Source organism: Cydia splendana, chromosome 12 (genome assembly GCF_910591565.1).
Source record: "Cydia splendana chromosome 12, ilCydSple1.2, whole genome shotgun sequence".
In the NCBI taxonomy this organism is placed as follows: domain Eukaryota; kingdom Metazoa; phylum Arthropoda; class Insecta; order Lepidoptera; family Tortricidae; genus Cydia; species Cydia splendana.
The window spans coordinates 1,308,582-1,323,138 of NC_085971.1; the positions used below are offsets into that span (position 1 = coordinate 1,308,582).

General features: G+C 38.2%; 1 protein-coding gene across 1 annotated transcript in view; it reads right to left on the minus strand.

Moving 5' to 3' along the window:
- LOC134795293 (peptide transporter family 1-like) overlaps window positions 1–14,557 on the minus strand; it is a 32,715-nt gene that overhangs the window by 4,833 nt on the left and 13,325 nt on the right. Inside the window, exons 8-12 of the mRNA XM_063767097.1 lie at window positions 11,087–11,257; window positions 10,571–10,696; window positions 9,951–10,073; window positions 7,950–8,287; window positions 1–220 (exon numbers count right to left, since the gene is read on the minus strand). Coding sequence (XP_063623167.1) covers window positions 1–220; window positions 7,950–8,287; window positions 9,951–10,073; window positions 10,571–10,696; window positions 11,087–11,257 — 978 coding nt within the window. The remainder of the gene's footprint in view (window positions 221–7,949; window positions 8,288–9,950; window positions 10,074–10,570; window positions 10,697–11,086; window positions 11,258–14,557) is intronic.

Sequence of the window (14,557 nt, forward strand, 5' to 3'; positions counted from 1 at the left end):
ATATTGATCACCGTCTTCATCAAGAACCACAGTGTACACCCCACCCCCCTTCATCTCAATATGTCTCATCACCGCTTCATCACCCGTCCAAATAGAATATGTTGAAGCGAACACCTCTATTTGAGGTGACACTCCCACACTTATATGTGTTTCTATCTCGTTCCTTCTTTCGTTGTAGAACTTTATGTCGGGTGCGTTAATTCGGTGCGACACTAAAAATCTGGAAACATCGAAATATTATCAATGTGACTTCTACATAATGTCGAATTATGTACCTAAAGTTACATACACTGCTTTATCTACACACATATTAAAAGCCCCCTATGATATGATGTGTTCAGAACCGCATGTTACGACCGCCAATGCGGCATTTGATTACCTACCCTACACAATTAAACTTCATCTCGACTGATACTAGAATGAGGTCGAATCAAATTACCTATTTTATTTTTCAGAGTTGTTCGAAATTTGAATGTCATTAACCGATGTAGACCATATGTCAAGACCGCATCCTTGCATATTTTGGCCACCTCTCACGACGTTCTGCTGATAGCCTAGAAATGACGTCTATGACGGGCAAAGTTGAGGGCCAGAGGACTCGCGGCAGACCACCCGCTAGATGGAGCGCACAAGTTACTACACCGTTGCATCTACATCTGCAGGAAGCCGTACATATGGCGGGTGACAGAAGCCTATGGAAGAGACTGGTCAGCAACATTAGGACATGATGTCACGATCCTCAGCATTGAGGGAACGACTAATGATGATGATGATGAACCGATATCGATGTTATTTTTACGCAGTAATGCGATTTTTACAGAAATAAAATGTATTGTAACAAAACAGTATTTTTACTGGCCGTAATTTCCAGTGTAATTTCCGGTTTTTGAACGCATCATAGAGGGTTTATGATATATGTGAAGATAAAAGTAGTTAGCTTGCAAAATTCGTCTCGTGAGAAAATGACAAAAAAGGCAACAATATAGGGCCAAGGGCTTATCTTTTATTGACCAACAAACAAATGTGTGTTGACAAAATTGGGAAAATAGCATGTGCAACTATGCTAAAACATTCTTAAACTCATCAAAACAAATCTATACATCTATACATGATATATACCCAGCATTCAATAGTATTTTTGACATATAATTGTGACGCAAATTAGATTGGCAAAACAATTGGGCATGAGCAATTAATCAAAAGGAGCAATTGATTGGTTAATAAACATAACACATTTTAGTCAAGTCTAGGCCAATGATATTACGAGTATACTATAACAATAGATAGGTTATACTCATACATAAAAAGTACAAAAAATACTTCCATATTTATTTCTATACCTACGAAGAAATCTGTTATTTTTAATTAATTTTCGCATTCCATTCATCTTTGCCATACTTGTTGTTAAACATGATGAGCCATGTCTCTTTCTCTTGCGGTGAGAGGGAGCTCGTTAGCACGTGCACATTTTTCACTTGCTTAGGTGCGACTAAAGGCAACTTGTACAATTTGTCACAAGGTAAGCGCTTTAATTTTGGAACGCCTATAACATATCTTGAGTTCTAATAAATCATTGGTCTAGACAGATCGTTCTATAGCGACACTTCATTTCCGCATATTTGCGAAAATACAACTCAGCATTGCATCACTCTGGTAAAAATTTAATGCAACATTTTTCACAACTTTACTTTTCTTGATTTATACAGTTCCGATGACTAGAAAGTGCATTTTTCATAATAATTGGAAGCTATGGAAGGGTTGTGTTTTATTGCTCTATCGTTTGTGATTTATTATACTGTCTTTGTGTAAAAGCTTTTTATTGAATTGCTCTGAAACTTTGGCATTTTGTTGCGTTCGATCGTGGAAATGGAAGTGGAATTTAGAGAGGTAAACTCAAGTGGTAAGGCTTAAATATCCCTACTAATATTATAATTGCGATAGTAACTGTGTCTTTCTGTTACGTCTTCACGCTTAAACCGCTGAACCGATATAATATATGTATGTAGATATTTTTTTTATGATATCGTCATCATTCGTTTCAGGCCCGGGGAAGGATATAGGATAGCATCCCATAAAGGAGGATGGGCAGATTTGTATGGACCCTGGCCCATGAACCAATAAGAATAAGTGACATACCATTGGAAAGGTTTTTTTATATACTCAATTTTTTTGTATGACATGTCACTTCACTGTTTAAAAAAAATTTGACACAAAAAAACGTAAGAAAACGAATAAAAAACTAAAATATCGTAACACAAAATCATCGACAATAACAAAACCTTCATGATCTGCGATACAGGAACTTAGTATCGAAAAAAAACTATACCTACAGTCACGTTTCAACTCACACTACTTTCTGCGGCGATAACTTTTTTCACACAAAGATTTGGGACTAGGGAACTAGAATAACCTATCCAGGGGTAAGTATATAGCTTGTCCTTATTGGTCATATAGGTATAGGGTTGCCATAATTAATCGGAACTGATAAGGGACAGTGGTATTCTAGAGCAGGAGTCTTTTTGTTACCTGAGGGCCATATTGCGCCTCAGAAACTTTCGCGTGGGCCACCAAGGGGGAGGGGGGTGTATCTGATTGCTGCTGTTTGGAGCTGGGGTTTGGAGAGCCCTGTTCTAGAGCGCTATTAATAAATAAATAAATATTATAGGCAGGGTCACTATACCCACTAGGCCAGACCGGTCGACAAAAACCCAGTAAAATATGGGACGTGATACTTAAATACGGTGACAGTCCCGTATATACGGGACGTATGGCAACCCTACATATAGGCCAATTTGCCCACCCTCCTTTATGAAAAAATGGTGGAAGTTTTATAACAGTATAGTTTACGATTTCCACACAAATGAAGTCACGGGCTATTGCTATATAATAGACTAGAATTTAAAAAAAACGTAACGCCGTCTTTCTGAAGCCTTGAATAATTGAACTCGAGAGGAATTGAAATCCATAACAGAATAAGACAGAATGTCAGCCGTCAAGTAATTCAGCCATCATAATATTCATAATAAACAGATTATGACAATAATCCTCGAGGAAAGACAATAACCTTTGACCTTGAACACCGCTCGCTGCTCGCTAATCTCGCTATGCTTGTGAACGCATTTTGAGATCAAATATGAAATATTCGTAGGTATTAACATACTGTTAACTTACTCGTATTTTCACAATGTCAATCAATCCTATTTTTCTAAGGATCTATAATTAATGAAAACTGTTTTGGATATACGTAACGCAATTCAAAATTTAAACATGATCATCACTCAAAATTAGACATGCGTAGTTACCGTAGCCCATTTTCTATCCATTTATCTATACTCTGTATCTTTGGTATTTAAAAAAGAGTAAACAAATCTACCCTCAAATGGCTCCTTAAGCCAGTTGAGGGTAGATGAAAACATTACATGATCAAATAATGTAGGTTAAAGTCAGGTCGTTCAGTAACAGATCCAGGTGGTTTTGTATTTGGCTGGTTAATCAATAAATGTTATAACTACCCGAAAATGTACAAATTATTTGTTTACGTTTATTTAAGTACCTAAAGATACTGAGTATAGATTATGTAATATATTTTGACATTCGTGCATTTTTAATATTTAACTGATGAACAGTATTTAGTGTACATTTCATTCGATAGCGTGATGTGATATGACGTATGCGTTTGCGTTAAGTCTCAATTTGTATGGGATCTTGAGTTTCCAAAATGTCCCGCTTGGCGCGCTGTTCAAAATCCCATACAAAATGAGACAACGCAAACGCGTAGGTAGGTAGTCTGTCACGCTATCGAATAAAATGTACACTAGGGGTTCTGAGCTCGGACAAGTTATCGCAAAGTCATAAAAGATAACATCAGAGAGGATAGAGTGTATAGAGCAGCCATACTCTAAGTGTGTTCCGCGGAACACTAGGGTTCCGCAAGAATTTAGAACACTATGCTTTAGTCGCCTCGAAATTTTTTACTATGCCGCCACCACCATTGTAGGGTTCCATCAAGTATTTCGGTTTCCAAAAGGGTTCCGTCAAAAAAAGATTGAGAACCGCTGGTATAGAGTATAGAGTGTATACGGAGTTATATATTATCTTTGATAATATTAAGGTAGATGTATATTTTAAGAATCTTAATGAGTTAATGACACTTCGAAATAATTAAACCATTGAATAATGGCGACAAGGAAATTCAATATAGAGCCAATCTCAGATTAACGCCGCCATCCCGCCCGTTTCCGGTCCCACAATGGCGGCACTTCCGGTCGATTTCGTACAGGATTCGCGGTCTTATTTCCGGTGGGATTCACCTACACAATTAGATAATTTTAGGAACCCGGGTAAAGATTAAAGATTATGCTTTCAGGATGTAATCGTCTCACATACAATAATGAATTCCTACAATAGATCAGTAGATGTGATTGATGATAACACATTTATTACGTTAAATAATACAATTTTAAGCTTATTTCAATACAGTTGTGTGGTAGCAAGAAGAGAAATCTAATCTTCAAGGATGGGTATTCCACAGCCGTCTTCAGATCCAAATCTTTCTATCCTTCTTCTCGTTCCTCTAATTCTTAGAGAGATAGCTCTGATGATTGATATTTGTATTTTGACTTTGATCCAGTTGATTATTTGTGAGTATGGTTTCGACCATTTTTCATGGAGCTTAAGGGATGTTCTTTTTATGAAGGATTCATATTCCGTTCCAACAGCGCCATCACAGGAGACCACAAGAGGAGTGAATGAGGCTCTGAGATCTTCTGCAGCCAGGTCGTATTTGCGATGTTTTTCGCGGGCGTGTATTTGGGCAATCGTGGGCCATGTGAGTAGACCATACGAGGCGGCGTCGGCATTTACAATGCGAACGTCAAAGAACGCCTTCCTCGCTGGCTCCCATACACTTTCCAGTAGTAAGTCGCTTATTAGCCCTGGTTGATCTAAGGTTGCGGCACGCATTATTGGCTCAGTAGTAGCCGAACCCCATGCTGGTTCAGCCCAACTTTTGATATCGTCTCTGTGTTGGTCGTGGCCTCTTTTTATGAGCCCTCCCTTCTTGCAATTAAGTGCATGGTTTAGGTTGAAGTTATTTTCACCACAGCCATCGCAGGTTAGTGGCAGGCTAGAAGGTTCATGCCCGTATCTGATCGCAAGGCCGTCACGAAACTGCGTTGCTGTTAGGTCGGTATCATCAGCTTTGGTCGGTAGTACTGTTAGCCACTGTGATGATTTTTTGTTAATTACCCTTTGGATGCAATTCTTTGTTTTTATTGTTAGCTTATCCATGATTGATTCTAATTCGTGTTGTTCATTATTTTCTCGTTTTTTTCTTTCTTCTTTTAAAGTTTCATATACATGTTTTTGATGGTCTTCTATGTTAATTTCATCGCCGGTTCGAATTGCATCTATTAGTATTTTGTTGGCATTTAATGATATTGCATGTGAGGTTTTAGCTTGCTTTGTGGGATCATTAATTGCAAGGCCTCCGAGCCTCGCTGGAAGAGCAAAGAGTTCATGTTCTATAGATGTTATTTCTCTGCTTAGTATGGAGGGTGTTAAATGAGTCTTGATTGCGTTCTTTAGGTTATTGTAGTCTTCGTCTGTTCCAGTAGTCACTCTTTGTAGGTATTGCCACTCGCATTGTAGTGATTTAGTAAATGCGGTATGTACAGCTTGAGGATATTTTTCACAAGCTTTTGTTATTCTAAGAATGCAATCAATCCAATTTTTTGTTTTTTGTCGTATATAGTCGGTTTTATCGCTTATGTCTCCAATAAAACTTCCTAAAAATCGATGTGCTTTTACAATTTTGATTCCCAATTTATCGAATTTTTGTTTGGCAATATCTGTAAGGCCTTCTTTGACTATTAGATAGCTCTTTGTAGGCTCAGGGTAGTAGCCATATCTGGGTCCTTCTTTCATTAGCAGCTTAAACCATTTTAGTATTTCATCAAATTTGCCTAAGCATGCAGAGTCATCCGCATACCAGTTCTGAATGTATTTATTCTTGTTTTTGCATGTTTTTATTAGTGGTAATATTCCAATCGCGTACATTTGCATTGCCAGTGGATCTCCTTGGGTCGTTCCTTCTTTACTTAATATGTATTTATTGGTATTTCTAAATGATATGACTGCGTGTCCTCTATAGGTATTAAAGAGGAATCTCGAGCATCTGGGCCATAGAAGTCTGGCATTCCATAGTGCTAATGGACGATTGAGGGCATTAAATGCATTGGTAGCGTCAACGAGTAGTATACCTTCGGTGTTTTCTTCGTGGAAGCTTTCTGACATTGCGTGTGCTGCACCTTCTATACCGGCTTTTATTCCATTACATAGTTGGTTTGCTCCGCATGCTTCTTGTACGTCAGTGCCAGTCGTCAGAGCCATAGCTTTTGTTATGACACGTTGAAGTACCTCCCCTATACCAATTGGGCGGACACCAGGTGATTTGTCAAGGGCGATGCCTCTTCTGGCTAGCAGTGCCCTTATTGCATCCCATTCTACTATTTCGTTTGCTAGTTTTCTTGTTAAAGCTGCTATTGATTCTCTTAATTTGAAGCTGTGTGGCCCAAACCTTAAAAGCATCGTTTTCCACTGATCAGCATCGGTCCCGCTTGGGCCTGCACCTCCCGAGATGCTTCTTGCTACTTTTTCAATATGGCTGGATGTTACGTCAACATCGACAAGGTTTGGAAGTTGTGTTGTTTGGTCGAAATCTGATATAATCGGTGTTGCTTGGTTTGGATGTTTTTCTTCCAGGATCTGAAATATATTTTTGTCTCCAATTTTGTCGTCAGGCTTTAATATTCCACCACCATTACGTTCTGTGATAAATCTGTTCGCTTGTCTTATTTTTCCTTGTAGCATCAGTCTGTTAAACACGCGTGACATATGATCGCAATCTTGTTGTTTTTTATAGCGGCTATTCTTTTTGTTACATCTCTCTGCTTCCTGTATTAATTCGTCAAATTGATTTTTTCGCCACATTTCTAGTCTTCTGTTTATTAGGCGTCTGATGTCTGAACCTTTAGTTATTAAACTATCCCTTTGGAGGATTGTGCTGCAGTAGAAGAATACTCGTTCAGAGAATCCATTCGTCGGTAATTCATTAACTAGATTATTGATTTCGTTAGCTAGGAGGTCAATGAAATGACGACCGACGTTACCTTGTGAAAGGTTGTATTGTTTTCCCGTCAGTTTTATGCTTTTCTTCCAGCGGAGTCTCCATGTAGAGTCTTGGCCGCCTTCATTGTTTACCATTTTTGCACCAAAACCTTCTTTGAATAGGTTATCTATTGGATTGTTGTTGTTTTGGTTTGATGAAGTACTAGTACTGCGAACATTGCTAATAGGGTTTTCATTCTCTTGGTTGCTCATGTAGGTCTGTGCGTGTGACTTACCTATATGTATGTTTAGGCCACGTCTTTTGAATAGCTTGGAGCATATAGGGCAGGGCAGCAGTGTATCATCTTGGCTATTTTCAATGGTGCCTGGGGAAACGTTGTTCATTGTTTCTGGTAATTTTGTTAATATCACTGCTTCTGGCTTTTTATTCACAGTTAATTTGTTTTGGTATATAAATTTGTATTATTTAACGTAAAATAATGATTCAAAACGTATCGAAAACAATAATTCTCAAAATATTTTTCGTAGTGACAGTTGACACACCTTGACATGTCATCAGTAGATGTACTATGTCAGGATATCTATAATACTTAACTCGACTGTTATGTATTCATTAAGATTAAAGGATACATAAAGTATTTAATTAAACATTTAACCTTTTAACCGCCATAGAATTTTTCATCGAGCGTGCTCGTGTCGCCGGCGGTACGAAGATACACGAAGTTTAATTTGTCTTATTTATCAGACCGCGGCGAAGTGAGCCCGATTTTGTATGTCTTATATATCAGTGTACGGCGGTTAAAAGGTTAATATTTACTCACCTTACTACAGGCAACCCTGATTTACTCTTATCCACATTATCGAAAAATCCATACACTTCATCCCCGTCCAAGAAATATGAGTTCGCTTTGTTCTCCTTTAAAATAAATTCTCTCTCAAAAGAATTATTACTTTGTAGAAAATCTTCGTTGATAGGTAATCCTTTAAAATTCAATGTTATATTCTCTGTTCCGTAGATTTGAAAGTCTTTTTTGACGTAGTAGTGGTGTGGTGGTATAGAGTATGATATGTTGTAGTTTGTGATATTGACGGAGTATGGATTTCCGTTGAATATCCGGAGTTGGGCCAGACCGGGGGTTGGCAGTTGGGGGTAGGTCGTCTGTAAAGGAAATAGTTTAGGTTAGTTTCGATTTTCAATTAAAGCGGATGATAGATATTTTTATCCATTTACAACTGGTTTTCCTTCTGGTTTACGACGAAAACAATAGCAATCGCAAATAGCTCGATCAATTCATCTAGACTGGTATAATTGAAGCGTGTAATTGACGTTAAATCTGGCGCATAGAGTATAAATCGTAAATCGTAAAAATCGGGCAAAGGGGGGACACTGAAAATATTTTAACTGCACGATATTTTTATGATGATGATGATATCCTGTTATCCCTCATCAGGGACATAGGGCTCTCAGAAGGGATTTCCATTCTTCGCGGTCCAGCGCGGCCTCTTCCAGCTCCGCCCAGCCGAGGCCAACTGATGCCGCCTCTTTTTCCACTGTGCGCCTCCAGGTGGTACGTGGGCGACCTTGTCCTCTTTTTCCGGGAATTTTCCAGGTCAGCCCTTGCTTGGATAGGTGATTGTTCGGCCTTCGTAAAACATGTCCTATCCAGCGCCATTTCCGCAGAAGTATCTCCTTAGCTAAAGGGTTTTGGCCAGTCAGTTCCCATAGTTTAACATTGGAGATGGTCCGTGGCCAGTAGACTCCTACGATATTTTTATAGGAATTTCTAATTAGTTACAAACTACACTATACATTTCTGAACATATTCAGGAATAGTTGTTTTACAATGTAGGAATTTCAAATTGCACGTTATCCGAATACAAGTAGCGCAGCACCGAGAAAATTGCAGAACGACTTGAAATTCTTTAGCGAATTTGCAAGTTTTAAAAAAGTTCCGATCTAAAACCGCCAGTGTAGGAACTTCTGAACTCAAACCGTTCGGATCGTCTACGAATGTTCTTTTACTGGGGAATCCTCAAGTTTAGCAATATCACTCCAAATAGAAATCTGAACACGAAAAGTTCTGTTTCTTGGGAAATTTCTTAATGAAGTTTCTTCGCAGGGCGCGGGCGTACCTATAAGTTTCTTGCATAGTTTGTCGGTAAATCGTGTGAGGTCGTTTTTACAGCGCAGATTTTGGAAATGTCTAAAAAAGTAAAATGAGATAAACTAAAAAAATATGTGTGTTCTATTGTGTATTGTTGTAATAGTTATAAATAAACTGTACAGTTTATTTTCGTGTATATATTTCATCACGAACGGCCTCTCTGTTAACACAGGTATTAGCCCATTTAGCCCCCAATCATATTATATAACTATAGATAGATTATACTCATACATAAGGACCACAAACAAAACTTTCCATATTTATTTCTACACCTACGAAGAAATCTGTTATTTTTTATTTCGCGTTCCATTAATTTTTTGTCATACTCGTTGTTCAACATGAGCTTGTCTCTGTCTCTTCTCTTTGGTGAGAGGGAGCTCGTTAGCACGTGCACATTTTTCGCTTGCTTAGGTGCGACTAAAGGCAACTTGTACAATTTGTCACAAGGTAAGCGCTTCAATTTTAGAACCCCTATAACGTATCTTCAGTTGTAATAAATCATTGTTACCCTGCTTGAGCACGTACAGTCCTGCAGTAATATTTTACACAACGAATTCCGCAAAAATATCTGACACGATCTTATTTGTAGAGCCATAAGAGCGTGTCACATATTATTGCGGCCTTCGAAAGGTAACATATTGTTGGAGGTGAGTGTACCTTGAGATATATCTCCATGACGGCGGACACTATGAACGCGATGCCGGCCAGCACGCCGCCGAGGGTCAGCTTGTGTAGAGGATTCACTAGCATGTTGCGTCGCTCAAAAAACGGGTAAACGTACTGAAATACAAATTATTTATACATATTAGTTAGGTGTTCAGTACACGTTGCGCACTCGACCAGTAAAGACGGTGCAGTGGTTGCCCCGAGAAGAAGGTCCTCGAAAAATATCCGGACTGACAGAAGTACACAGAATTCTTGTTTTACGAGAAGTGCTGTGTTATGTTCATTCACTAGCACTGTTCATTAGTAAACCCTAACATATAAGTTTTTGGCAAAAATTTCATTTTTGGTACAAGCTTTTATCGCTGACTGTACTTTTATTTTTTTTCTTTTATTAGTTTTCGTTGTTTTATCACAGAGTTCCCTTGGCCACCTCCAGTCTCCATCATCAGATCAGCTCCATGTCATCCTACTATTGCATTGTCATTCGTTTTACATATGTATGCACAGCTCAATCGGAAAGTTTTTCTTTTTACATTGTAATCCAGTGACATGTACAGTCAGCTGCAGAGAGAGGTGACCTTGTATCTTATATCTTGTAAAAAACAGGTTACCTTCTGTACCAGCGGTATCAGTACGATGATGGAAATGGGGTTGATAACTTGCAGCTGGTCCGGCTTGATGGTGACGAAGCCCAGGTTTCCGGATACCTTCGTCGCTTGCAGTGTCCAGCGAGAGCCCTGTAAGCAAAAATAATACTTATTTCAAGCCCTCCAGTGGCGGAGATCGGATTCGATCCGGCGTCTTCAGTGTATGCGGCTAACGCCTTAGACCTAGAACCTAGAGGCTACCCTGTCACGGCGGTACCCATCCCAATTTCTTCAGTATAAACAATCTTCGCAACAAAAGAGGATGTTGTTGCCTCCATGACAGCGAGCGCGCGCCTCTTATAAGTACACTAGCATAATCACACTTACCATCTGATCCAGCAAGGCCCATAATACAGGTAGGACAGTGAACAGTATCAGTATAGAGAGTGTCTTCTTGATATCCCTGATGAAGCGCTGGTCGTACTGATGCTGCGTGCTGTCCAGCCAATGGGAGTTATTCAACTGTACAAGCACACTTACCATCTGATCCAGCAAGGCCCAGAATACAGGTAGGACAGTGAACAGTATCAGTATAGAGAGCGTCTTCTTGATATCCCTGATGAAGCGCTGGTCGTACTGATGCTGAGTGCTGTCCAGCCAATGGGAGTTGGCGTCCTTCTTTCGACGCAGGATTAGGTTTTTGAGACCCAACTGCAAGGAGAAATAAATATTATAATTATTTGGGATACAAGTTTGGGTAACATAAGAATGGACACTCCTGTGAACAAGAGCTGGTATGCATAAATATTTAAGTGATAATTGTATCTTACAGGGCCCTTTATTTGGGATCAATCAGAAAATTAGGCTTTACCTTTTGGTATGTTCACAGTACCTACATACAGTACAGTTATGTACCTACTCATGAATGAACCTCCAGGTCTGTTTCTTAAGTATGTTAAGTACACTACATTGTACTAAAAATCCATTTGCATTATGTGACTGTTTGTGTTCTAAATAAATAAAAATAAAAAAAGATAAAAAGTGAACGTAATTGCTGTCTATGACTCGAAAATACAAACGCGATCTTAAATCAAATAAGAGGTATTTTGTAGGAAACCTTAATATGTAGTCATGATGGAAGTAAAACTCAGACGTATAGACTCAAAATAGAGTTTTCCCAAAGCCGGTCAATTAAGGTTCGGGTTAAGCAAGAATCAAGGCGGAAAATTAACCGTAAAATTAGTAGGTAAGTACCTAATACTGAATGTACATACCTATTTATATTCCAAGGCAAATCTTAATATAAACCTTTAAAAAAATCAAGAATCTTTCAAAAGAGCCTTTTCAGATTAAATACAGGCAATAAATGAATTAAAGTTTTTGATATCGTTACAAACGCAACATTCAAAATTACAAAACCAATTGAGATGTCTGACTTTTCCAGTAGTTAATGTTACATTAAGTAAGTTAATAATTGTATAAGTAAATTTGCGTTCGTATGTACTTAAGTTACCTAATAATTTTATTACCATAATGAAAAGTAAATTTTAGTGAAAATGACATTGAAAATTAAATTTGTACCCACAGGGAAATGCGTTGAACATCCATCATGGCCGGGCCGCTTTTACGACGAAGTTTTATGTCGCTATAAATTATTTTACGAATACGAGTTACGGCTTGAGAAAGCATCAAAAACTTAAGTGGACTTGGGTACATAATTCAATTAAGTTTGGTTATTATATAAGCTGGAGTTGAATAACTGGAAACCGCAGGTAATGTTTTTCTCATCTGTTACCACTGGAAACAACTGTGAAAACATAGATTTATAAGGCATAGATCGAGTGTTCGTACATCCCTAGTGAAGCCATTTCAAGTGCGACGTCACGTCGCACTCTTGTCACCGTATTCGATCGGCCCTGGCAGTACTCAAGGTCACGTCGGTTTGTGTACACCTCTCGTTTAAAAATCAAAAACACAGGAAAAATGGTTGTTTGTGCATTGAATGGGTGTCACAACGCATCATATCATAAAAACAAACCGACTTACATTACATTTCACGCGTAAGTATAGAGTTTAATGTGATATTTTTACGTAATCGTAACTACAAAAATCCAATGTTTCGTCAGCCGCCATTTCTTATAAATGTTGCCAGTGTAGTGAATATTTTTTCCTCAAAATGGGACATGACGTTTACATTCTAAAATGAATACGCTTAATTGAAGTTCCTTGTATAATTATATAAAAATTATATATTTTTAAATATTTCATTATTTCATTTCAAATTATGTAGTAATTTTATGCACATTTTAAATAAAAAATTGTAAAAATATATCAATTTTTTTATTTAAACCTTATTTCACAAAGGACAGAAATGTAAAATTCCTTAAATAAACATAAAAAGCTTTTGCTATTAAATCTACACACAAATTATTAATAACCAAGTGTTAAGGATGTTGTTAAATCCCCCATTTTGAGGGAAATATCTATATACTGGCAACACGTTTTTGTATATGTGTGTGTGTAGCTGAGCGTAAAACACGAGCCTCCCACGCACACATCGATCGTGTTTCGGCTTCACTTTTGGCATGTTAGCCGTATGGGGACTATCTGTCTATGCGTTATTAGTCTAAGTGTGAAAAACAATTGGTGGAGAGTACCTAAATAAATACTAGGATTTTCCCCAGTTACCACATTACCACCAGAATCTTTTTAACTTTAAATATTAATAAAAATACCTAGATAAATAAATAAGGTGGGTTGGATTTTTGTTAAGATATTTTAACTGTAAGTAGGTATAGGTCTTACTCAAACATGACAGTGAGCTTGACTTAGATTTAAAATCTTGTTACAGATTTGATCTATTATGCTGCGCAAACTGCGAAATGAAGTGAAAATCGTGCGTGAGATGCGCGACAGTCACCAAAACGAACGTCAAGGGCGTATTAAAACCAGTTCAAACCATATCCAATAGTTAATTTAGAATCGGCCTCGTTGACAGTGACATTTTACGAGTGCTGCCCCCTACAGATCACACATGATCCCTTGCGTGTTCGAAAACTAAAACTTGTCATTATAAATAAATACAATAAAATAAAATAAAATAAAATAAATAAATATTACACGGACAATCATTTTTACACAAATTGACTAAGTCCCACGGTAAACTCAAGAAGGCTTGTGTTGGGGGTAGGTACTCAGACAACGATATATATAATATATAAAATAAATACTTAAATACATAGAAAACAACCCTGACTCAGGAACAAATATCTATACTCATCACACAATTAAATGCCCTTACCGGGATTCGAACCCAGGACCATCGCCTTCGCAGGCAGGGTCACTGTCACTACCCGCTAGAGCAGACCGGTCGTCAAATCACTTTGCGCCACGATATTGGGGTCTTATGGGCTCCTACAATACACGCTCCCTATTAGATCAATTAGTGGCTAGTAAACCCTGTACCAATTATTCAAATATCAACCAATTTAAAGTTTAACCGAAATTTACCCTTCTCATAGCCCAACTTTACCAAGATTAAGTTCAAGTTTGCACGGTAATGGAAGTAAACACGCTTGTTTACCGCAAACTACAAGATCAATATAGTTAGCGTTCTGTTCGCTTGCTGAATGCGAAAACAGGTTATGCCTGTACCTATACGGCTACCACCAGTTTTGACATTGACATAACGCTCACGTTTACGTAACTTACTTTCTATGCATCTCGCTCGTACTCGCATATGCGAGCAATAGTGGAAGCGAGATGTACAGAAAGTAAATTACGTAGACGTGAGCGTTATGTCAATGTTAAAACTGATGGTAGAGGCTCTATGGTCTGTATCTTTAGGTATTTAAAAACCGGCCAAGTGCGAGTCGGACTCGCAAACGAAGGGTTCCGTACCATTATCTATAAAAACGGTCACCCATCCAAGTACTGACCCCGCCCGACGTTGCTTAAGGCGACGGTAGCGGTGGGTAAAATTTCAGATTCTGTCAATTTACCCCATTTCAC